This window comes from Salmo salar, chromosome ssa14 (assembly GCF_905237065.1).
Source record: "Salmo salar chromosome ssa14, Ssal_v3.1, whole genome shotgun sequence".
NCBI lineage: Eukaryota > Metazoa > Chordata > Actinopteri > Salmoniformes > Salmonidae > Salmo > Salmo salar.
The window spans coordinates 91517814-91543411 of NC_059455.1; the positions used below are offsets into that span (position 1 = coordinate 91517814).

The 25598-nt window shown below is 43.9% G+C and overlaps 2 protein-coding genes across 2 annotated transcripts in view; both read right to left on the bottom strand.

The window, feature by feature from the left end:
• LOC106570609 (protein FAM83H-like) overlaps positions 1-6667 on the bottom strand; it is a 30863-nt gene extending 24196 nt beyond the window's left edge. Inside the window, 1 exon segment of the mRNA XM_014143071.2 lies at positions 6376-6667. The gene's annotated coding sequence lies outside the window, so the exon portion shown is untranslated.
• A 6293-nt stretch (positions 6668-12960) lies between these two features.
• On the bottom strand, positions 12961-17711 carry si:ch211-199g17.9 (SYCE1 domain-containing protein). The gene is made up of 10 exons (XM_014143086.2): positions 17621-17711; positions 17187-17234; positions 17003-17068; positions 16672-16746; positions 16198-16245; positions 15416-15470; positions 14514-14603; positions 13735-13798; positions 13545-13611; positions 12961-13418 (listed from the first exon to the last, which is right to left on the bottom strand). The coding sequence occupies exons 2-10, from the start codon at positions 17194-17196 to the stop codon at positions 13321-13323; spliced, it is 573 nt and encodes a 190-aa protein (XP_013998561.1). The 5' UTR covers positions 17197-17234; positions 17621-17711; the 3' UTR covers positions 12961-13320.
• Positions 17712-25598: the final 7887 nt, after the last annotated feature.

Genomic DNA, 25598 nt, shown 5'->3' on the forward strand with positions numbered 1-25598 from the left:
ACCGAGACACACAGAGACAGAGACAGAGAAATGACACCCTATTCTATTCTGTTCACATCTGAAATGACACCCTATTCTATTCTGTTCACATCTGAAATGACACCCTATTCCATTCTGTTCACATCTGAAACGACACCCTATTCCATTCTGTTCACATCTGAAACGACACCCTATTCTATTCTGTTCACATCTGAAACGACACCCTATTCTATTCTGTTCACATCTGAAACGACACCCTATTCCATTCTGTTCACATCTGAAATGACACCCTATTCCCAACATAATTCACATAGGGCTCTGTCCAAAAGTAGTGCACTACATAGGAAATTAAGGTCTCATTTGAGACGCACAACAGATAGAAGTACTGTACCTCTACCTGTCCTATATCTTCACTGTTCTAACTGAAGAACCTCTACCTGTCCTATATCATCACTGTTCTAACTGAAGAACCTCTACCTGTCCTATATCATCACTGTTCTAACTGAGAAACCTCTACCTGTCCTATATCATCACTGTTCTAACTGAGGAGCCTCTACCTGTCCTATATCATCACTGTTCTAACTGAGGAGCCTCTACCTGTCCTATATCATCACTGTTCTAACTGAGAAACCTCTACCTGTCCTATATCATCACTGTTCTAACTGAGGAGCCTCTACTTGTCCTATATCATCACTGTTCTAACTGAAGAACCTCTACCTGTCCTATATCATCACTGTTCTAACTGAAGAACCTCTACCTGTCCTATATCATCACTGTTCTAACTGAAGTACCTCTACCTGTCCTATATCATCACTGTTCTAACTGAGAAACCTCTACCTGTCCTATATCATCACTGTTCTAACTGAGAAACCTCTACCTGTCCTATATCATCACTGTTCTAACTGAAGAACCTCTACCTGTCCTATATCATCACTGTTCTAACTGAAGAACCTCTACCTGTCCTATATCATCACTGTTCTAACTGAGAAACCTCTATCTGTCCTATATCATCACTGTTCTAACTGAGAAACCTCTACCTGTCCTATATCATCACTGTTCTAACTGAGGAACCCCTACCTGTCCTATATTAGCACTGTTCTAACTGAGAAAACTCTACCTGTCCTATATCATCACTGTTCTAACTGAAATACCTCTACCTGTCCTATATCATCACTGTTCTAACTGAGGAACCTCTACCTGTCCTATATCATCACTGTTCTAACTGAAATACCTCTACCTGTCCTATATCATCACTGTTCTAACTGAGAAACCTTTACCTGTCCTATATCATCACTGTTCTAACTGAAATACCTCTACCTGTCCTATATCATCACTGTTCTAACTGAGGAACCTCTACCTGTCCTATTTCATCACTGTTCTAACTGAAATAACTCTACCTGTCCTATATCATCACTGTTCTAACTGAAGAACCTCTACCTGTCCTATATCATCACTGTTCTAACTGAAGAACCTCTACCTGTCCTATATCATCACTGCTCTAACTGAGGAACCTCTACCTGTCCTATATCATCACTGTTCTAACTGAGAAACCTCTACCTGTCCTATATCATCACTGTTCTAACTGAAGAACCTCTACCTGTCCTATATCATCCCAGCCTGACTGAAAAGACAGCAGCACCACATACAATGACATTCAGATAGAAGCACACACCCTGCCTGGAATTAATTATTGTAAGCGACAACACACACATATGCCGTTTAGCAGACACTGTTATCCAAAGCAAATATGTTATGTATGTGAGGCCGGCCCCCTGGGAATCAAACCCACAATCCTTGCAATGCGACCGCCATACAGAACCACACTGAGCCATACAGAATCACACTGAGCCATACAGAACCACACTGAGCCATACAAGAACCACACTGAGCCCTACAGAAACCACACTGAGCCATACAGAACCACACTGAGCCATACAGAACCACACTGAGCCATACACTGAGACCTACAGAACCACACTGAGACCTACAGAACCACACTGAGCCATACACTGAGCCATACAGGATCACACTGAGCCATACAGGATCACACTGAGCCATTCAGGACCACACTGAGCCATACAGGACCACACTGAGCCATACACTGAGCCATGCAGAACCACACTGAGCCATAAACTGAGCCATACAGGATCACACTGAGCCATACACTGAGCCATACAGAACCACACTGAGCCATGCACTGAGCCATACAGGACCACACTGAGCCATACACTGAGCCATACAGGATCACACTGAGCCATACACTGAGCCATACACTGAGCCATACAGAACCACACTGAGCCATACAAAACCACACTGAGCCCTACAGAATCACACTGAGCCATACAGGATCACACTGAGCCATACAGGATCACACTGAGCCCTACAGGATCACACTGAGCCCTACAGGATCACACTGAGCCATTCAGGACCACACTGAGCCATTCAGGACCACACTGAGCCATACACTGAGCCATGCAGAACCACACTGAGCCATAAACTGAGCCATACAGGATCACACTGAGCCATACACTGAGCCATACAGAACCACACTGAGCCATGCACTGAGCCATACAGGACCACACTGAGCCATACACTGAGCCATACAGGATCACACTGAGCCATACACTGAGCCATACAGAACCACACTGAGCCATACAGGACCACACTGAGCCATACACTGAGCCATGCAGAACCACACTGAGCCATACACTGAGCCATACAGAACCACACTGAGCCATACAGAACCACACTGAGCCATACAGGACCACACTGAGCCATACACTGAGCCATACAAGACCACACTGAGCCATACACTGAGCCATACAGAACCACACTGAGCTATACAGAACCACACTGAGCCATACATGACCACACTGAGCCATACAGGACCATACTGAGCCATACAGGACCACACTGAGCCATACACTGAGCCATACAAGACCACACTGAGCCATACAGGATCACACTGAGCCATACAGGATCACACTGAGCCATACACTGAGCCATACAGGATCACACTGAGCCATAGACTGAGACATACAGGACCACACTGAGCCATACAGGACCACACTGAGCCATACAGGACCACGGATAGACAACGCAAACATAAAGGGTGCAGCCTTGACAGCATATATTGCCTAACAGGAGGAACACGAACACACACACACAATGAAGGCAGCACAGTTTATTTTCACCTGGTCACAGATAGCTGTTGTGTTCTGCACTGAAGTCCACAAGCAAAGGGAAAAGGTGAGAGGAGGAAAGCGTGTAGATGCGAGAAGGAATTATACAACAAGCAAAGTGATGCTGTTTTTATGTGGCTGCTATGAAAGTGAACTGTGTGTGCTGTGGGTGATCAGGGGTGTATTCATTCCGCCGATTCTGTTGAAAAACATTTCTTAAACCGAAGCAAACGGAACGGGGATAGACTGAAAACCGAAATGACTGCATTAAAATGAGCCTATTTCAATCATACTAAAATACATTTCATGGTCAATCAATTGAGTTATATGTTGCTACTTGTTGATGTGTAGCCTGACATGGTACGCAATGGTGTGCCAAATTGGTGATTTAGTGCATTTTCATAGGATAAGCATTATAATAAGTCATCTCAATATAAAACAGATTGAAGGTTATACAGAGCATTCAGACCACTATTGTGTTAAGTTACAGCCTTATTCTAAAATGGATTAAATAGTTTTTCCCCCCCCACATCAATCTACACACAATAGCCCATAATGACAAAGCAAAAACAGGTTTTTCGAAATGTTTGCAAATGTATTAAAAAAATAAACTGATTACATTTACATAAGTATTCAGACCCCTTTACCCTTTACTTACTTTCATCAAGGGTCTCTCTCTGTACTTTGCTCCGTTCATCTTTCCCTTGATCCTGACTAGTCTCCCAGTCCCTGCTGCTGAAAAACATCCCCACAGCATGATGTTGCCACCACCATGCTTCACCGTAGGGATGGTGCCAGGTTTCCTCCAGATGTGACACTTGGCATTCAGGCCAAAGAGTTCCATATTGGTTTCATCAGACCAGAGAATCTTATTTCTCATGGTCTGAGTCCTTTAGGTGCCTTCTGGCAAGCTCCAAGCAGGCTGTCATGTGCCTTTTACTGAGGAGTGGCTTCCATCTGGCCACTCTACCATAAAGGCCTGATTGGTGGAGTCCTGCAGAGATTGTTGTCCTTCTGGGAGTTTCTCTCATCTCCACAGAGGAAATCTGGAGCTCTGTCAGAGTGACATTCGGGTTCTTGGTCACCTCCCTGACCAAGGCCCTTCTCCCCTGATTGCTCAGTTTGGCCGGGCGGTCAGCTCAAGGAAGAATCTTGGTGGTTCCAAACTTCTTCTATTTAACAATGATGGAAGCCACTGTGTTCCTGGGGATTGTCAATGCTGCAGAAACGTTTTGGTACCGTTCCTCAGATCTGTTCCTCGACACAATCCTGTATCGGAGCTCTACGGACAATTCCTTCGACCTCATGGCTTGGTTTTTGCTTTGACATGCACTGTCAACTGTGGGACCTTATATAGACAGGTGTGTCTTTCCAAATCATGTCCAATCAACTGAATTTACTACAGGTGGACTCCAATCAAGTTGTAGAAACATCTCAAGGATGATCAATGGAAACAGGATGCACCTGAGCTCAATTTCGAATCTCATAGCAAAGGGTCTGAATACTTACATAAATAAGGTATTCTGTGTTTTATTTTTTAGTACATTTGCAAACATTTCTAAAAACCTGTTTTCACTTTGTCATTATGGGGTATTGTGTGCAGATTAATAACGAAATATACTAATTTAATAAATTTTAGAATAAGGCTGTAACGTAACAAAATGTGGAAAATGTCAAGGGGTCTGAATACTTTCTGAATGGACTGTATATAAAATGACGGTTGTTGATGTGCCTTTCAGATATATTTCAGATGCATTTCAGATATAGTTCTGTACATTGGAATGTTGCAGTAACAGGACCTAGCATTGCATCTGTAAACAGACACATACCAACAGGTTCAGAGACAGTTTCTATCTACAAGCCATCAGACTGCTGAACACTTAAACTGGACTGACCACCTGCACTGACTCTCTGCACCTTAGCACACACACACACCCACACAGACACACACCCACACAGACACACATCCACACAGACACACACCCACACAGACACAAACATTCTTGCTACATGCACATCACTACTGCTGCAACCAGACTCTTATGATTGTTGATAAATACTTCACAATTTAAACACTTACCCCCCAATACTCCATTCACAAAAACACGTGTAAATATTGGACTATAAATTGTGCCTTCCTGTATTATACTTATGCTAAAATCTTTATTCTATTCTACTGAGACATTTACTTGAAGTATTGTTATATTTGATTATTTCTCTTTGTCGAAAACGAACCTGAAAGTAAGCATTTCGTTTGGATGGTGTACACCAATGTCTGTCCTGTACATGTGACTAATACAACTTGAAACACACACACACACACACACACACACACACACACACACACACACACACACACACACACTCTGACAGTAGTACACTCACTGGCATGCAGGGAGTGTACTAAGCCTATTATCTGAAGTACTCTATGCACACTATCTGGACATGGACCAAAGTCTCAGTAAGATACAGAGCAGAACATCTGTACTCAGCAGATAGCCTAGTGGTTAGAGTGTTGGACTTGTAACCGAAAGGTTGCTAGATCGAATCCCCGAGCTGACAAGGGAAAAAAAATTGGTCATTCTGCCCTTGAACAAGGCAGTTAACCCACTAGACTGTCATTGTAAATAAGAATTTGTTCTTAACTGACTTACCTAGTTAAATAAAGGTTAAATGACCAATTATATTAAAACTCAGCACACACACCTTCTGTATGGTAATTTACAACACAAAGGAAACGGAATATATCAATTGACTTTAGTCCAACTGTACATTAGGCCTATTAGAAAACACGGCGGGGTGTTTAACATACCGTCCTGTCTATGTCTGTTAGGCTATAACAGAGGGCTACTATAATACAGCAGTTTCTTTGTGTCTATGTGGATTCATACTAATTCATTGAACACGCAGGTCTTGCAGAGTTTCTATTGGTTGGCAACTTTCAATGAAACCAGACGTTTATTACAGAGTTATTACATTCGCCTAATACAACGATGAGATGGATACTGTCGCCTACAGAACTACAGTAAAAATGTTACAGCTTTAAGTATCAAAGTGCTATTTCATTGTCTTGCTATAGACATAGGCATATATTGAGTTACATAGGCCTAGAGATTATTGCAACAGGCTAATTTACAGAAGACACGGAGATTACCAGGATAGATTGACCTGTTTCAGAACGAGTTGTTATGAACATAATAATACAGTCTCTTACCCTCCAGTGGGCAACAATTTGTAGGCTACTTTTTCTTGGCTACTTTGTCTCACTGGCTTGAATCGCTATATATCGCCGTATATCCCTCCCGTGGTACTTCCACTGGTGTTCACCGGCTCGTCAGTACTTGTCTACGGTGTACATTCCTGTCTCCCGGTGGGACTCCATTTTATCCGCCCAAAACGCCCCGGAGCTCCACACTACCATCCCGACCGGTCTGCCTCAGTCTGATCCTACCGCTCCGCGCGTCCGCTTCCACACCGCAACCAGGAAGAAGTTGAGTAACCAGGCTTTCCTCTCTCTAACTCCTCCCATTCTCACTGCTGGAACGCTGACAGTTGAAAAGTATTGGAAGTTCACTCTAGTGACGTTTTTCAAAAATATTAACCTGGGATAATTTGACAATATTGGCATAAATTGGATGGGCAGGTAAAGTTCAGCCAGAGGGTGTGTGTGTGTGTGTGTGTGTGTGTGTGTGTGTGTGAGAGAGTGTGTGTGGACGGATCTTTTTGGAAAAGATCAACTGAAAAATAAACTTAATTTGGAGGAACATCAAACATCTCAATTTAACCCATTGGAAACATATGTTAACATCTCTCTCTCTCTCTCTCTCTCTCTCTCTCTCTCTCTCTCTCTCTCTCTTTCCCTCTCCATTCAACAATGAGCTGTAGCCTGGTATGCAGTTCAGTCAGTGGAGTATGCACCCCTCTCTCTTTCTCCCTCTCTCCCCCCTCTATCTATGTCCCCCTTCCCCTCCTCCTCTCTCTCTCCCTCTCTCTCTATGCCCCCCTTCCCTCTCTCTCTCTCTCTCTCTCTCTCTCTCTATGCCCCCCTTCCCTCTCTCTCTCTCTGTCTGTCCCCCTTCCCCCTCTTCTCTCTCTCTCCCTCTCTCTCTATGTCCCCCTTCCCCTCCTCTCTCTCTCCCTCTCTCTCTATTCCCCCCTTCCCTCTCTCTCTATGTCCCCCTTCCCCCTCCTCTCCCCCTCCCTCTCTCTCTATGTCCCCCTTCCCGCTCTCTCTGTCCCTCTTCCCCTCCTCTCTCTCTCTCCCTCTCTCTCTATGCCCCCTTCCCCTCCTCTCTCTCTCCCTCTCTCTCTATGCCCCCTTCCCTCTCTCTCTCTGTCCCCTCCTCCCTCCTCTCTCTCAATGTCCCTGTCTCCTCCTCTCTCTCTATGTCCCCATCCCCTCCTCCCTCCTCTCTCTATGTCCCCGTCCCCTCCTCCCTCCTCTCTCTCAATGTCCCCGTCCCCTCCTCTCTCTCTATGTCCCCATCCCCTCCTCCTCCTCTCTCTCTATGTCCCCTTCCCCTCCTCTCCCTCTTTGTCCCTGTCCCCTCCTCTCTCTCTATGTCCCCGTCCCCTCCTCCTCCTCTCTCTCTATGTCCCCGTCCCCTCCTCCTCCTCTCTCTCTATGTCCCCGTCCCCTCCTCCTCCTCTCTCTCTATGTCCCCGTCCCCTCCTCCTCCTCTCTCTCTATGTCCCCGTCCCCTCCCCCTCCTCTCTCTCTATGTCCCCGTCCCCTCCTCCTCCTCTCTCTCTATGTCCCCGTCCCCTCCTCTCCCTCTTTGTCCCTGTCTCCTCCTCCTCCTCTCTCTCTATGTCCCCATCCCCTCCTCCCTCCTCTCTCTCTATGCCCCCTTCCCCTCCTCTCTCTCTCTCCCTCTCTCTCTATTCCCCCTTCCCTCTCTCTCTGTCCCCTCCTCCCTCCTCTCTCTGAATGTCCCTGTCCCCTCCACTCTCTCTATGTCCCCATTCCCTCCTCCCTCCTCTCTCTCTATGTCCCCGTCCCCTCCTCCCTCCTCTCTCTCTGTCCCCATCCCCTCCTCCCTCCTCTCTCTCTATGTCCCTGTCTCCTCCTCCTCCTCTCTCTCTATGTCCCCGTCCCCTCCTCTCCCTCTTTGTCCCTGTCCCCTCCTCTCCCTCTTTGTCCCTGTCTCCTCCTCCTCCTCTCTCTCTATGTCCCCGTCCCCTCCTCCCTCCTCTCTCTCTATGTCCCCATCCCCTCCTCCCTCCTCTCCCTCTTTGTCCCTGTCTCCTCCTCCTCCTCTCTCTCTATGTCCCCGTCCCCTCCTCCCTCCTCTCTCTCTATGTCCCCATCCCCTCCTCCCTCCTCTCCCTCTTTGTCCCTGTCTCCTCCTCCTCCTCTCTCTCTATGTCCCCGTCCCCTCCTCTCCCTCTTTGTCCCTGTCCCCTCCTCCCTCCTCTCTCTCTATGTCCCTGTCTCCTCCTCTCTCTCTATGTCCCCGTCCCCTCCTCCTCCTCTCTCTCTATGTCCCTGTCTCCTCCTCCTCCTCTCTCTCTATGTCCCACTTCCCCTCCTCCTCTCTCTCTCCCTTTCTCTTGCTCTCTCTCTATGTCCCACTTCCTCTCTCTCTCTCTATGTCCCACTTCCTCTCTCTCTCTCTATGTCCCGCTTCCCCTCCTCTCTCTCTCTCTTTCTAACTGCTGACAGGGAAGTCTGAGTCATAGCTCTTAAACATCCTGCCTACTGATTCAGTTGCATAGTGTTAGCATAGTAAAGTTATCCATGTCTACCAGTCATCTGTCAGATACTTTCAAATGAGTTGCACTTGATCTATTTGCCCTGCCCAGTTTAATGGAACCCACACAAAACTAAGGGGCACTGAGTTATCTTACTGTGTCTCTGTGTGTGTGTGTGGGGGGGGGGGGCTGTCCTGTGTCCTGTCAGATCAGTCCCACTCCCATGATATCCTACATCCACACACACACACACACACACACACACATATGGATGTGTGTTCAGCGTTCGCTCCCCAGGGTGTCTCACGATCTGGATGTTTGCCCACATACCTGGGTGCACCTTGCCCTGTTACCTGTACACACCTACTCTAGACCTGGTTAAGCAAATATAATGCTGTTGGGTGTGTATGATTAAACGTTTATTTGAGTACAGTGTGAGTATACTACCATACACGTGTATGAATGAGAGTGTCGTAGACTTAGTGTATGTATGCTGCTCACCTGGATATTTGTGTTTAGATGTTGGCAGCTGGAAAGGTGTGCACGGTGGTATTGAGGGCACAGTCTCTTCTAGGAATGTGCCAAGGGCTTTCAGGGCCACACCCAACTTCCCTTTCTCAATCGCTCTCATCTCCACCCCCTCTCTCTGACTCACCTCCTGGCCATAGAACAGAGCCACAGGACTGGGCCTGACTCTGGGCAGCAGATAAACCCTGGCCTGGATCAGCACACTGGACGCTGGATGGTAAACTAGAAAGTGGATCAGGAGTTTGAGAGAAATCCTGTCTGCAGCAGCACTAGTCTATTGCACTCTCTCTCAACCCTAGAGACAAGAAGGGGAGGTTAAGAGTGGGTTTAGATCCTCAGTCAATACACACAGACACTCACATGTTTTTATTTTTTTTACCCTTTATTTAACTAGGCAAGTCAGTTAAGAACAAATTCTTATTTACAATGACGGCCTAGGAACAGTGGGTTAACTGCCTTGTTCAGGGGCAGAACGACAGATTTGTACCTTATCAGCTCGGGGATTCAATCTTGCAACCTTTCGGTTACTGGTCCAACACTCTAACCACTAGGCTACCCTGCCGCACCTGCCACATAGAGTACATTCACACAGACACATAGAGTACACCCATATACATATACTACACACTACGTTCCTCTTCTAGTGAGCTTTCCCACAATGCATTTTCCACACTGTAATGTCAAACCTGCGTATCAGGTGACTCACTGCAGCCCAAACGCACTGAGGTCAAACACACAGTGGAGCCGAAATGCTTCCAGGTTATTTCTCACCTTAGTGTGGGGGAGTAAAGGTAAACAGCAATGTGTTTTTCCCTGTGTGTGTTTGTGTGTGTGTGTAACTGTGATAAATTACATAATCATGTGTTGGTTAAATAATTAACACACAAGACATCTGTGCTAACTACCTCTGTTGGCTTCAGATTACTGGTTCCTGTGGAGCTGTGTGTGTGTTTGTGACTTCTCCAGTATGAAGGAACAAGAAAAGTAAATTACTATACCAGTATGTGACAGAATACTAGAGGGATGAAAACTTCATCTTGAGAGACACCCCCCCCCCCCCACACACACACACACCCCTCAGCGGTTCTGCAGCATTAGTACATACCAGTGTCTGTTGACTGGAATACGGCTGATGCCATAACATAATTACAGATGATTACAGTCGGCTGATTCTATAATTAACATAATTGTAGATGATTACATTGTAATAAGGCAAGTAAAGGTCACTCACAAGCCAGAGGATACACACCCGGTGGTATTTATTTAACCTTAAACCAGGAAAGACCCTTGGATGTCTTTATGAGTGCGTTCTCATCCCGGCAAGTGGCAGTGTTATCGACCGGTAGAAAATCACGGCAGTACACTAACCCGATTTGAAATGTTATGCATTTCCTTGACCTTACTGAAACTACACCTAACCTTAATTAATTTTGACCCCTATGTCTAAATGTAAACATTTCTGCTGCCGGTTGAATATCCACTTCTTTTCAATAATACCTAGGTTACCATTACAAGATATAAACTCAGCAAAAAAAGAAACGTCCTCTTACTGTCAACTGCGTTTATTTTCAGAAAACTTAACATGTGTAAATATTTGTATGAACATAACAAGTTTCGACAACTGAGATATAAATTGAACAAGTTCCACAGACATGTGACTAACAGAAATTGAATAATGTGTCCCTGAACAAAGGTAGGGTCAAAATCAAAAGTAACAGTCAGTATCTGGTGTGGCCACCAGCTGCATTAAGTACTGCAGGTGCTTCTCCTCATGGACTGCACCAGATTTTCCAGTTCTTGCTGTGAGATGTTACCCCACTCTTCCACCAAGGCACCTGCAAGTTCCTGGACATTTCTGGGGGGGAATGGCCCCAGCCCTCACCCTCCGATCCAACAGGTCCCAGACGTGCTCAATGGTATTGAGATCCGGGCTCTTCACTGGCCATGGCAGAACACTGACATTCCTGTGTTGCCGGAAATCACGCACAGAACGAGCAGTATGGCTGGTGGCATTGTCATGCTGGAGGGTCATGTCAGGATGAGCGCACAGCGTTGAGATTGCCTGCAATGACAACAAGCTCAGTCCGATGATGCTGTGACACACCGCCCCAGACCATGACGGACCCTCCACCTCCAAATCGATCCCGCTCCAGAGTACAGGCCTCGGTGTAACGCTTATTCCTTTGACGATAAACGCGAATCCGACCATCACCCCTGGTGAGACAAAACCGGGACTCGTCAGTGAAGAGCACTTTTTGCCAGTCCTGTCTGGTCCAGCGACGGTGGGTTTGTGCCCATAGGCGACGTTGTTGCCGGTGATGTCCGGTGAGGACCTGCCTTACAACAGGCCTACAAGCCCTGCTCAGCCTATTGCGGACTGTCTGAGCACTGATGGAGGGATTGTGCATTCCTGGTGTAACTGTATTCCTGGTGCAGTTGTTGCCATCCTGTACCTGTCCCGCTGGTGTGATGTTCAGATGTACCAATCCTGTGCAGGTGTTGTTACACGTGGTCTGCCACTGAGAGGACGATCAGCTGTCCGTCCTGTCTCCCTGTAGTGCTGTCTTAGGCGTCTCACACTACGGACATTGCAATTTATTGCCCTTGCCACATCTGCAGTCCTCATGCCTCCTTGCAGCATGCCTAAGGCACGTTCACGCAGATGAGCAGGGACCCTGGGCATCTTTCTTTTGGTGTTTTTCAGTCAGTTGAAAGGCCTCTTTTGTGTCCTAAGTTTTCATAACTGTGACCTTAATTGCCTATCGTCTGTATGTTCATTAATTGTTTATGGTTCATTGAACAAGCTTGGGAAACAGTGGTTAAACCCTTTACGATGAAGATCTGTGAAGTTATTTGGATTTTTACGATTTATCTTTGAAAGACAGGGTCCTGAAAAAGGGACGTTTCTTTTTTTGCTGAGTTTATGTGTGTATGTGTCTGTCTGTGTGACTGTCAGTGGTAGAAAAAGTACTACATTCTCATACTTGAGTAAAAGTAAAGATATTAATAGAAAATAACTCAAGAAAAAGTGAAAGTCACCCAGTAAAATACTACTTGAGTAAAAGTCTAAAAGTATTTGGTTTAAAATATATTTAAGTATCAAAAGTAAATTAAGCAAACCAGACAGCACAATTTGATTTCTTTACAGATTGCCAGGGTCACACTCCAACAGTCAAACATAATTTACAAACAAAGCATTTGTGTTTAGTAAGTCCACCAGATCAGAGGCAGTAGGGATGACCAGGGATGTTCTCTTGATGTGTGTGAATTGGACCATTTTCCTGTCCTGCTAAGCATTCAAAATGTAACGAGTACTTTTGGGTGTCAGGGAGAATGTATGAAGTAAAAAGTGCATTATTTCTTTACGAATGTAGTGAAGTAAAAGTAAAAGTTGTCAAAAATATAAATTGTAAAGTAAAGTACAGATACCACAAAAAACTACTTAAGTAGTATTTTAAAGTATTTTTACTTAAGTACTTTACACCACTGGTGACTGTCTGTGTTGCATTCATGTTGGGGATGTTTGTTTATTCTTATCCGTGTGAGACTCTCAATCCACAGACACGTAACCCTCAACCAGCATAGACAACTGTATTTAATCTGTTTAAAAGCAAACTGCTCAGCAGCAAATAAATAATCAATAAAGAATGATGTACAAATGATCCAGAACCACAACATCAAGCAGAGGAACACAATATACAACATCAAGCAGAGGAACACAATACCCAATATCAAACAGGGGACCTCAATACACAGCATCAAGCAGAGGACCACAATATCAAACAGAGGGACTCAATACACAATATCAAGGGCAGAAGAACAATCACAAAACATTCACAACTTTGCTTCTACACACTGAACCCTCTCTAACTATGAGCCGTGGTAATATCTGTAATTGTACACAGTGGTCGTTTTTTACAGTGTACAGTTCCAGGGTTCAGTCTGCGTGTTTGTCTGCCGTGTCAGTCGAAGTCTGCCTCCTGGCCTCATCCAGCGCCTCCTCTAGATGGCAGAGCTGAGATAACTTCAGCTGTTCTATACCCCCCCCCACACACACACACACATACATAGATAGATACATCACAGTTGCACAAGCGATGGTGCTAATAACCCATGTTAAAGTCTATCGTGTTAAAGTCTACAGTCATCAGAGTTTCTTACCAGCCTTCAGCAGCTGAGACTTGGCGTTTTCAACGCTCTCTATTTCAGCAGGCAGTCTGTCTGGGCTCTGGATGGAAGACACAACACTTAGTATTCACAGATCTGGAAAGACAGGATATGTGAAAGAAACATGGAAGAAGCTTCTCTGAAATCTTTTAGATTTCTCATAGGTACAAGCAGACAAACTCACAAAGACAGAGTGCAAGTTCTTATGCTGCTCTATCAGCTGCTGGAGCTGGTTTTCAAACTTCATCCTGTCAGAAAAAAACATACAATACATAGTCTGATCTCTCTAGTGGCTGTTGGTTCAAGACCCCATTCTGACGGTTCTCCCTCCATCTGATCTCTCTAATGGCTGTTGGTTCAAGACCCCATTCTGACGGTTCTCCCTCCATCTGATCTCTCTAGTGGCTGTTGGTTCAAGACCCCATTCTGACGGTTCTCCCTCCATCTGATCTCTCTAATGGCTGTTGGTTCAAGCCCCCATTCTGACGGTTCTCCCTCCATCTGATCTCTCTAGTGGCTGTTGGTTCAAGACCCCATTCTGACGGTTCTCCCTCCATCTGATCTCTCTAATGGCTGTTGGTTCAAGCCCCCATTCTGACGGTTCTCCCTCCATCTGATCTCTCTAATGGCTGTTGGTTCAAGCCCCCATTCTGACGGTTCTCCCTCCATCTGATCTCTCTAATGGCTGTTGGTTCAAGCCCCCATTCTGACGGTTCTCCCTCCATCTGATCTCTCTAATGGCTGTTGGTTCAAGCCCCCATTCTGACGGTTCTCCCTCCATCTGATCTCTCTAGTGGCTGTTGGTTCAAGACCCCATTCTGACGGTTCTCCCTCCATCTGATCTCTCTAGTGGCTGTTGGTTCAAGACCCCATTCTGACCGTTCTCCCTCCATCTGATCTCTCTAATGGCTGTTGGTTCAAGCCCCCATTCTGACTGTTCCCCCTGCACCGCTACATAGTTACCGGTGTTTCCTGTGTTTGAGCTTAGTCTCCTGGATCTGACATCTGTACTGTTCTATCAGGTCCTCACTCTTCCTGTTAAGCTGCTGCTGCCTGTGAACAAGGACACATACACACTTAACTTGTTCAGGTGCTGGACAGGAGATGAGGAATGTCAGCCACTGTGATATGCTTCCTGCCACTGTGATTTATTGAGACGCACAGACCGACATGTGTTATAAATTTACATTTAACCTTTATTTAACTAGGCAAGTCAGTTAAGAACAAATTATTATTTACAATGACGACCTACCCCGGCCAAACCTGGACGACGCTGGGCCAATTGTGCGCTGCCCTATGGGACTCCCAATCATGGCCGGATGTGATACAGCCTGGATTCGAACCAGGGACTGTAGTGACGCCTCTTGCACTGAGATGCAGTGCCTTAGACCACTGTCTTTGTCAGGTCCTACAGAATTGAGCGTTCAAATAACTCACAGTGGGATCATATCAGAGTTAATTTCTTTACCAGCAGCAGCTTTCTGACATATGCCGTGTCTTCATCCTGTTTTGTCAGGATTTTTAGAGTCAAAGTTTCCACCTGCAGATGTGTAGAGTTGAACCAAACACCAGATGTTGCTGAATAACTCATCACGTCACAGGTTCGGTTCGGGATGTTAGTCCATGATGCCAATAAATCCATTGTTCTGTTTTCAAGTCTTTCCCTTTGTATATGATTTAATCTTAAACTGACTCTGAATAGAGATCATGTCCGCTCTAGGCCTGCATAAACATGAAGATATGCTGCCATCTAGTGTTTGATCTGAAGAAGGGATCTGGTCTGGAAGCTGGCTACTTGACCACAACAAGGTGGGTGGAGACTGGAGACAGGGGAAGGTGCATACCAGGCAAGTGTAACTGCTCACCTGGTAGAGTCCTGTTCCATCTCTTCACACTGGAACTGCAGCACCATGTACGACTCTGGGATAAAAACATCATCATCAGTTTTAAATAGGACAAAAACAACTGTAAACGTATTACCTTTGAGAGCACTATGGATTTCAAGGAATAGAAGGGAATAAGGTCTACTGATTTTGGTAGTAGGTTCATTCGTGTGTTGTAATATTCTGTAACTGGAAAATTAAGAATGACTGACTGATAAATGGGATCAGATATTTGAGACTGACCACAATCATCAGCTCTAACATCAGCATACCATTGAGATGAGTCAGTGTGTAATATATAACGAACCCTGAAAGTCAAATAAAACAAATGTTTCCACTAAAGGCTTACTCTATTCTAACCCAATCATCATTCTGTTGCCATGATGTCATGGCATGAATCTCTCAGTATTTCCAGAAAGGCTACTTTTCTCATGACATAAATACAAATGTATCTTACTGTTTTAACAAAGCGAAAAAAAAACTATAAAAATAAGTGGACAACCTTGTAAAAATACTATAACAACTTAATACAACACCTAGCAACCTTTTCTAGCGATGTTAGCTTCATTATAAGCTGTGCTAAGGCCATAAAAACGAGGAAGTTGTGTATCTCTTTAGTGGATGCTTGAGGATATTACTTTTGCGATAACCTTGAAACTTTTCAGTTTTTATTTTTGAGAAATGTGAGGGGCATCTGTTAAACGTTGAATAAAATGTGTATGGCCTTAACGTAAACGTGAGTGTTCTGTGTGTTGTAACTCCACCTTCTTTCTCTTTGTGGACACCCTCCAGTTGGTAAGCTTCCGTCTGTACTGGGGAAAGAACAAGTGATGCTGGTGTCATCAATTTTGTACACTTCAGGACTACTTGAAAACCAAAACCACTAAGCATCACTTCATCTTTTTCTAAACTGTTCCAATACTTTAAACAAGAATCCTGTCTTTGAAGAAGTAGGCTTATCTCTGATCTGAGATGGTTGGATGGCTGAAAGCAGGACATAATTTTTCCCCAACCTAGTCATATTGGATTAGAGATTACCCAAAGGAAGCAACCCACTAGGCACACACTGGTTGAATCAACATTGTTTCCGCATCATTTCAATTAAATTAAGTGGAAACAATGTTTAATAGATGTTGAATTGATGTCTGTGTTCAGTGGGAAGGGAAGAAGAACAAAGGATGTAGCTAATATTACTAAGTATGAGAGCAAAACCAAGAGATTTCTTCAGGGTTTCTTACGGGCATCGAGTTCTTCCTGCAGAGAGTCTCTGAGTGACTGGGCCTCTTTCACCTCCTCCTCTATAGCTCTCTTACCTGAGAGGGAACACCAAAAATACATACATCCACACCACACTGTATGCTTAACCACACTTTTACTGAGACAAAACCATTATGGCTTGCAGGATGCTATCTTCAGCTAGATCAATTATGACAAAAAATACTAAATCAAATTTCTGTTATTAGCCTGAGTTCTTCATTTATCATGTATATTTTAAACCCTAATCAACATCGCTCTTCCATTAGGCATATATGATTCATTTGTAGTGTGGAAGGGGTTAATAATGGCTACCTTGTTGTAGCTTTTTTACTTTACTCATCAGCTGCTCAACTTTGGGTTCGACATCTTCATGCCCACCTGAAATATATATCAGCTTGACTTCTTAGGACATTATTCTCAAGGCAAATATTTGAAAACATTTGATATGAGATATATCTAGCAAAGTCAAACAATTTGTATGTTTGCCTAAATTTACCCTCTTTCATAGAAGGTCTAAGGACATCCTCAACATTAAAAGATGAACCTGTAAAGAAACAAACAAGTGCTATTGAGAAATAACCTGTCATAGCTAACGTTAGCTGGGAGGGAAAAGGCTAGGAAGTTAGCTATTGAATGTGGAATAGCTACTGTAGCTATCCATAGTATCTATCAACAGTAGTTAGTTAGCTAGTTAGCTAACTTCGTTATCAAGTTGGACAGCAAACACACTTCTAAAAAAATATATATATATTAGCTAGCTAATTATCACTAACCTACATACACGCTCATTTTGAATACTTTGGTTTCTCCTTCCAAAAAGAGAGAGAAAACGACCGTATTATCCTGAAACAAATTCTCATAACATTAATAAAATCAGATAACTATTTGCGTCCTTTCCGTTAGGGACGTTATAAATTGGCGCCATTCAACCTGTTGATCGCTGCGCGCGGGGCAGGGCCAGGGAGGGACGAGCTCGCTCCGTTCCGTTCCGCGACAGGGGACCGACGGGGTTCTCTTTGTGTACTAGCAGAAAGCTTGTGATTATTTATGCTATTATTATTATTTATTTTTTTGCCCATAAGAGTTGCTTTCACTTTCTGAAAAGTGTTGAATATTTATTGATTCAAGACATTTCAGCTTTTCATTTTTTATTAAACATAATACTTAGAAAAAAATAAGAAAAAAAACATAATTTCACTGTATAGATCAGTGAAATCTCAATTGAATACATTTTTAATTTAGGCTGTAACACAACAAAATGTGGGGAAAGTCAAAGGGTGTGAATACTTTCTAAAGGTACGTATATCAAATCAAACTTCATTTGTCACATGCGCCGAATACAAGTGTAGACCTTACCGTGAAATTATAACTTACAAGCCCTTAACTAACAGTGCAGTTAAAATATTTACCAAGTAGACTAAAATAAAAAGTAATAATAAAAAGTAACACAATAAAATAACAATAATGAGGCTATATACAGGGGGCACCGGTACCGAGTCAGTGTGCAGGGTACAGGTTAGTTGAGGTCATTTGTACATGTAGGTGGGGGTGACTATGCATAGATAATAAACAGCGAGTTGCAGCAGTGTGCAAAAGGGCAGTCAATGTAAATTGTCTGGTGGTGATTTTATTAATTGAGTGCGGTAGCAGAGAAAACAGTCTATAACTTGGGTGACTGGAGTCTTTGACAATTTTATGGGCTTTCCTCTGACACCACCTATTGTATAGGTCCTGGATGGCGTGAAGCTTGGACCCAGTGATGTACTGGGCCGTTCGCACTACCTTCTGTGCACCTTATGGCCAGATGCCGAGCTGTTGCCATACCAGGCGGTGATGTAACCGGTCAGGATGCTCTCGATGATGCAGCTGTAGAAATTTTTGAAGATCTGAGGACCCATGCCAAATCTTTTTAGTCTCCTGAGGGGGAAAAAGTTTTGTCGTGCCCTCTTCACGACTGTCTTGATATGTTTGGACCATGATAGTTCGTTAGTGATGTGGACACCAAGGAACTTGAAACTCTCGACCCGCTCCACTACAGCCCCGTCAATGTTAATGGGGGCCTGTAGTCCACGATCAGCTCCTTTGTCTTGCTCACATTGAGGGAGAGGTTGTTGTCCTGGCACTACACTGCCAGTTCTCTGACCTCCTCCCTATAGGCTGTCTCATCGTTGTCGGTGATCAGGCCTACCACTGTTGTGTCATCGTCAAACTTAATGGTGGTGTTGGAATCATGTTTGGCCACGCAGTCGTGGGTGAACAGGGAATACAGGAGGGCCCCCAGTGTTAAGGATCAGCATGGCAGACGTGTTGTTGCCTACTCTTACCACCTGGGGTCTGCCTGTTAGGAAGTCCAGGATCCAGTTGCAGAGGGAGGTGTTTAGTCCCAGAGTCCTTAGCTTAGTGATGAGCTTCGTGGGCACTATGGTGTTGAACGCTGAGCTGTAGTCAATGAACAGCATTCTCACATAGGTGTTCCTTTTGTCCAGGTGAGAAAGGGCAGTGTGGATTGCGATTGAGATTGTGTCATCTGTGGATCTGTTGGGGCGGTATGCAAATTGGAGTGGGTCTAGGGTTTCTGGCATGATGGTGTTGATGTGAACCATGACCAGCCTTTCAAAGCACTTCATGGCTACCGACGTGAGTGCTACTGGGTGGTAGTCATTTAGGCAGGTTACCTTTGCTTCCTTGGGCACAGGGACTATGGTGGTCGGCTTGAAACATGTAGGTATTACAGACTAGGTCAGGGAGAGGTTGAAAATGTCAGTGAAGACACTTGACAGTTGGTCCACGCATGCTTTGAGTACATGTCCTGGTAATCCATCTGGCCCAGTGGCTTTGTGAATGTTGACCTGTTTAAAGGTTTTGTTCACATCGGCTACCGAGAGCGTTATCACACAGTCATCCAGAACAGCTGGTGCTCTCGTGCATGCTTCAGTGTTACTTGCCTTGAAGCGAGCATAAAAGGCATTTAGCTCATTTGGTAGACTCGTGTCACTGGGCAGCTCGCGTCTGGGTTTCCCTATGTAATCCTTAATAGTTTTCAAGCCCTGCCACATCCGACTAACGTCAAAGCCGGTGTAGTAGGATTTAATCTTAGTCCTGTATTGATGCTTTGCTTGTTTGATGATGGTTCGTCTGAGGGCATAGCGGGATTTCTTATCAGCATCCGGATTAGTCTCCCGCTTCTTGAAAGCGGCAGCTCTATGCTCTACGCTCGATACGGATGTTGCCTGTAATCCATGGCTTCTGGTTGAGATATGTATGTACAGTCACTATGGGGATGATGTCGTCGATGCACTTATTGATGAAGCCGATGACTGAGGTGGTGTACTCCTCAATGCCATTGGATGAATCCCGGAACATATTCCAGTCTGTGCTGCAAAACAGTCCTGTAGTGTAGCATCCGCGTCATCTGACCACTTCCGTATTGAGCGAGTCACTGGTACTTCCTGCTTTAGTTTTTGCTTGTAAGCAGGAATCAGGAGGATATAATTATGGTCAGATTTACCAAATAGAGGGCGGGGGAGAGCTTTGTATGCATCTCTGTGTGTGGAGTAAAGGTGGTCTAGGATTGTTTTTCTCTGGTTGCACATGCTGTTAAAAATGTGGTAAAACTGATTTAAGTTGGCCTGCATTAAAGTACCGGGCCACTATGAGCGCCGCTTCTGGGTGAGCATTTTCTTCTTTGCTTATGGCCTTACAGAGTTGGTTGAGAGCGGTCTTAGTGCCAGCATCGGTCTGTGGTAGTAAATAGATGGCTACGAATAATATAGATGAGAACTCTCTTGGTAGATGGTGTGGTCGACAGCTTATCATAAGGTACTCTACCTCAGGCGAGCAATACCTCAAGACTTCTTTAATATTAGACATCGTGCACCAGCTTTTATTGACAAATAGACACACCCCCACCCCTCGTTTTACCAGCGGTAGCGTCTTCTTACCAGAGGTAGCGTCTCATGGAAAATCCCGCTAGCTCTATATTGTCTGTATCGTCGTTCAGCCACGTCTCGTGAAACATCAGATGTTACAGTTTTTAATGTCCCGCTGGTAGGATGATCTTAATCGTAGGTCATCAATTTTATTTTCCAATGATTGCACGTTAGCAAGAAGAACGGATGGCAGTGGGAGTTTACAGATTCTCAGAAGGCTGTCCGATCTGCGGCCCCTTTTCCTGCGTCTTTTCTTCACGCAAAAGGCTTGGATCTGGGCCTGCTCCAGTGAAAGCAGGATATCCTTCTCGTCGGACTCGTTAAAGGAAAAAAGTTTCTTCCAGTCCGCGTTGATTAATCGCTGTTCTGATGTCCAGAAGTTCTTTTCGGTCATAAGAGACGGTAGCAGTTACACAAAACGCCATATGTGTATATATATAAGGGAATGTTTTGCCTGTACTTGTCAGCTATTTTTCAGGGATCTCCCCCACCCATGACTTACAGAGCTGAAATGAATAGGGGCTCCTCTCAAAAAAAAATTGTTTTCTTCTTACCAAAACAAAAACTGTAGGCTATGGAGGAGAAAGTGATGCTCTCTCTCTCAATTCAATTTCAATTCAAGGGGCTTTATTGGCATGGGAAACATATGTTTACATTGCCAAAGCAAGTGAAATAGATAAACAAAAGTGAAATAAGCAATTAAAAATGAACAGTAAACATTACACTCAAATAGCCCTTACACAGCTTGGAGGTACGTAAACCAGATGTGATGATGTATCGCTGCAGGATGCTGTGGTAGCCATGCTGGTTAAGTGTGCCTTGACATCTAAATAAATCACAGACAGTGTCACCAGCAAACCACCATCACACTTCCTCCTCCATGCTTCACGGTGGGAACCACACATGCGGAGATCATCCGTTCACCTACTCTGCGTCTCACAAACACACGGCGGTTGGAATCCAAAATCTCAAATTTGGACTCATCAGACCAAAGGACCCATTTCCACCGGTCTAATGTCCATTGCTTGTTTTTTGGCCCAAGCAAGTCTCTTCTTATTATTTGTGTCCTTTAGTAGTGGTTTCTTTGCAGCAATTCGACCATGAAGGCCTGATTCACACAGTCTCCTCTGGACAGTTGATGTTGAGATGTGTCTGTTACTTGAACTCTGTGAAGCATTTATTTGGGCTGCAATTTCTGAGGGTGGTGACTGTAATGAACTTATCCTCTGCAGCAGAGGTAACTCTTGGTCTTCCTTTCCTGTGGCGGTCCTCATGAGAGCTAGTTTCATCATAGCGCTTGATGGTTTTTGCGACTGCACTTGAAGAAACTTTCAAATTTCTCGAAATGTACCGAATTGACTGACCTTCATGTCTTAAAGTAATGATGGACGGTCATTTCTCTTTGCTTATTTGAGCTGTTCTTGCCATAATATGGACTTGTTTTTTTACCAAATAGGGCTATCTTCTGTATACCACCCCTACCTTGTCACAACACAACTGATTGGCTCAAACGCATTAAGAAGGAAAGAAATTCCACAAATTAACTTTAACAAGGCACACCTGTTAATTGAAATGCATTCCAGGTGACTACCTCGTGAAGCTGGTTGAGAGAATGCCAATATTGTGCAAAGCTGTCATTAAGGCAAAGGGTGGCTACTTTGAAGAATGTCAAATATATTTTGATTTGTTTAACACTTTTTTCATCACGATTCCATGTGTGTTATTTCATAGTTTTGATGTCTTCACTATTATTCTACAATGTATAAAATAGTACAAATAAAAAAAAACCCTTGAATGAGTAGGTGTGTCCAAACTTTTGACTGGTACTGTATGACTCTGGCTGACACTAGTCAGTGCTCATTTACATTTTTCTGGAGGACCATAGCTTACAGATCCCTGGTATAAACTGTCTAAAAAACACTGCATACTGAAGCAGGCGCCTGAGGTGTTAAACTGTTAATATTGACTTTATTAGCCTGAAGGTCATAAAGTATTCAAATACAGCAGCAACACAAAGGTAAACAATTGTATGCAGCAGTAACGACATAGATGGAACAAGGAGCCAGATGTTTCACTGGATGTATAAATCTGGAGCATCCGGTTGGTTTTTCCACTCCCGACCAAATATGGTGATGAGAGGAAGCCAAGTGGCCGCTAGTGGGAGTGTACGGAACGAGATGGAACTGACCGACATTCTGATGGTTTTATCAGAAAAGGCCGATCTCAATACAGTTTTCTGTTACCAAAAGTCAAATCTGTTAGGAACTATGCACTAAGTTTTGTAGGCGTGACCTTTTGCCAAAGTTTATTTTTTTTTTAAATGGTGTTGTTTACAAGGAGTGCAAATGTGAATTTAGTTATTGTACACACACACACACACACTTCAGAGAGGTGTTCCCTAATGGAAATATTCAAATAAATACTAGAATGCACCAATAGGATCTCGCTAGCTCCTGCTTGTCTCTGCCAACCTCCTTCCTGTCCACTATGCTTCATTTGCTCCCATTGAAAACGACACAGATTAACTATCTTGGGTTAGTTTTAAATATATTTGGTAACATTCCTGAATCTCAATGGGGGGGAAAAAATGTAAACGAATAACAAACACTACTTTACTCCATCTGTGCTACATGAACCATAATAGTCTATATAATACAGTCTTTCTCTGGACCCGCTGAAAAATATTTGATCCTGTCCATAAATTGCCACTGGGCCATCGTCAAATGCAACTTTCTGAGTAAAGTGCTGCACATGAAAATGAGAAAAAAATTATGAACAATGAAACCATTGAAAATGGCTCAACTGAGCAGATTTTCTTCCATTTTCAAATTATTATTATTTACAGTATACAACACAACTTAGATTTTGTGAGTCACAAGTATGAACCAAAGTCAAAGTATAGCCGGACACTGGCCAGAGCCACGTTGATGAACTAAACCCCATTGGATTAGGAATTAGAATACTCATTTAATAGGATCTCTCTACTAAACCCAATTTCCTGAGGTGATAAGTGTGAAAACTGTGTAACAAGTCCTCCACTGTGACTATGAACCTCAATTTAAACAACTTATTCAGCTCTGCTACCCTCCGCTGGTCACAAACTCATATAGCAACTCCTTCTGGACATTTCTGGAAAGGTCAATGTTGACCACCTAATGAATCCCTGTTAATTATGTCAAATATACCTTAAGTACACATGTACATTTAGAAAAATGCTCGCGTTAAAAGGTAGACTCAGTGAAATGATGTTGCCACGAGCAGAACCGCAGATATCGATATGCAAGACTTCGCTCTCACACAGTCACACATGGTATCGTCCCATGTGCACGGGTTCGCTTCATGTAATTCCAGCGTGATTGCCACACGACTAAAACAGAGGAGAAGTTGAACCTCGCGCTTCAAAGTTTTTGAGGGATTTGACCCACTATGTTTACTTTTTGCATCTACGTCATATCGCTGAGTCTATAACTAAAATAAAACGTAGAAAAAGGCAACAAAGATATTATTTTACTTCTTCATGGTCTAAAAATTCAAAAGGCAATCGCACATCTGAGCTATCTTTGTTGCAGATGCACGGTAACAGATGAATACTCCAACCCCATTCCATGCATTGAACGGATGTGGGTGGAGCAATGTCTACATAAGGGTGCAAAATAAAAAACACTCACAAAAGCTCTGACGAAGGCCTTAAGGCCGATACGTAAAGCTTAATAACGAGCAGTGATACGAGCAAGGGAAGTGTGCAGGTTTCTTATTTTCTCTCACTTCTTCACGGTCTCTCAGTAGTTGGTTCGTCGAAGATGTGTTTCACAAACTGAGGCAATGTTCAATGAGTGGTTTATCTCCCCATCTTGTCAGCAGCAGACAAACAACTTAAAACAAACAAGTCTTGTCTTGTATAAATTTGAATCGGTAACAGAGTTGAACCGGTGAGTTGGAATCAGTGACGGTTGTATGAAGTCATGAAATCCAATCACATGCTTACAGGGGAGAGAAAATAATTGTACATGTTTACAACAACCCAAAATCATCAATAAAACCAACAGAATCCAATCCAGTGTATAATTAAGCAATAAGGCCTGAGGGGGTGTGGTATATGGCCAATATACCGCGGCTAAAGGCTGCTCTTAAGCACGTCGCAACACAAGAGTTTGACCTGTTTTCTATTGATAGTTCTTTGTATATCTCCATAAAAATTATGCTGATTCATGATTTCGACTGGCTAAGAAATACTGCCTGCCTGTCTGTCTCATCCCGACTCCGGCCACGTTCATTACTATGCAACAGCTGGAGATCGAATTTCAATATTGAAACAATGTTGCAAATGTCGGAGAGACAGACAGCAAGGTTTGTACAACTCTCTGCTGTTTAAAAATAAATGTAAGTCTAAAAGAAATGTGAGATAATGACTAGATGCTTTTTATAGTGGAGATCAAGTTCATAAATTGCCTGGCTGGGCTGATGAGACAGTGGATTGCAGCAGTCAGATGGAACAGAGTAAATACTAGGCATTTTAACTTCATAGATTTAGCCAGTGGTAACTTGTGGAATAGACACCGGCTGGAATGCGGTTTTAACCAATCAGCATTCAGGATTAGACCCACCCGTTGTATAATGTTTTACACAATGGGTGGGTCTAATGCTGATCGACTTCTTCTCGGGCCTAACAACACCCGTGCCAATTTACCCTCCAAACACCGGCTTCTCGGGCATTATCACTTTAGTATACCACGGGTATGACAAAACATTTATTTTTACAGCTCTAATTACATTGGTAACCAGTTTATAATAGCTATAAGACACCTCGGGGGTTTGTGGTATATGGCCATATATACCACGGCTAAGGGCTGTATCCAGGCGTTGCATCGTGCATAAGAACAGCCCTTAGCCGTGGTATATTGGCCATATACCACACCCCCTCGGGCCTTATTGCTTAAATAAAAACAGTCTGGAATGCGGTTTTAACCAATCAGCATCCA

Coding starts and splice junctions, on each gene's coding strand:
- si:ch211-199g17.9 (XM_014143086.2), bottom strand. Junction 16,747..17,002: donor AGTAAAAAAGCTACAACAAG/GTAGCCATTATT, acceptor GTTCCCTCTCAG/GTAAGAGAGCTATAGAGGAG. Junction 15,471..16,197: donor TGTCCACAAAGAGAAAGAAG/GTGGAGTTACAA, acceptor TTTTTATCCCAG/AGTCGTACATGGTGCTGCAG.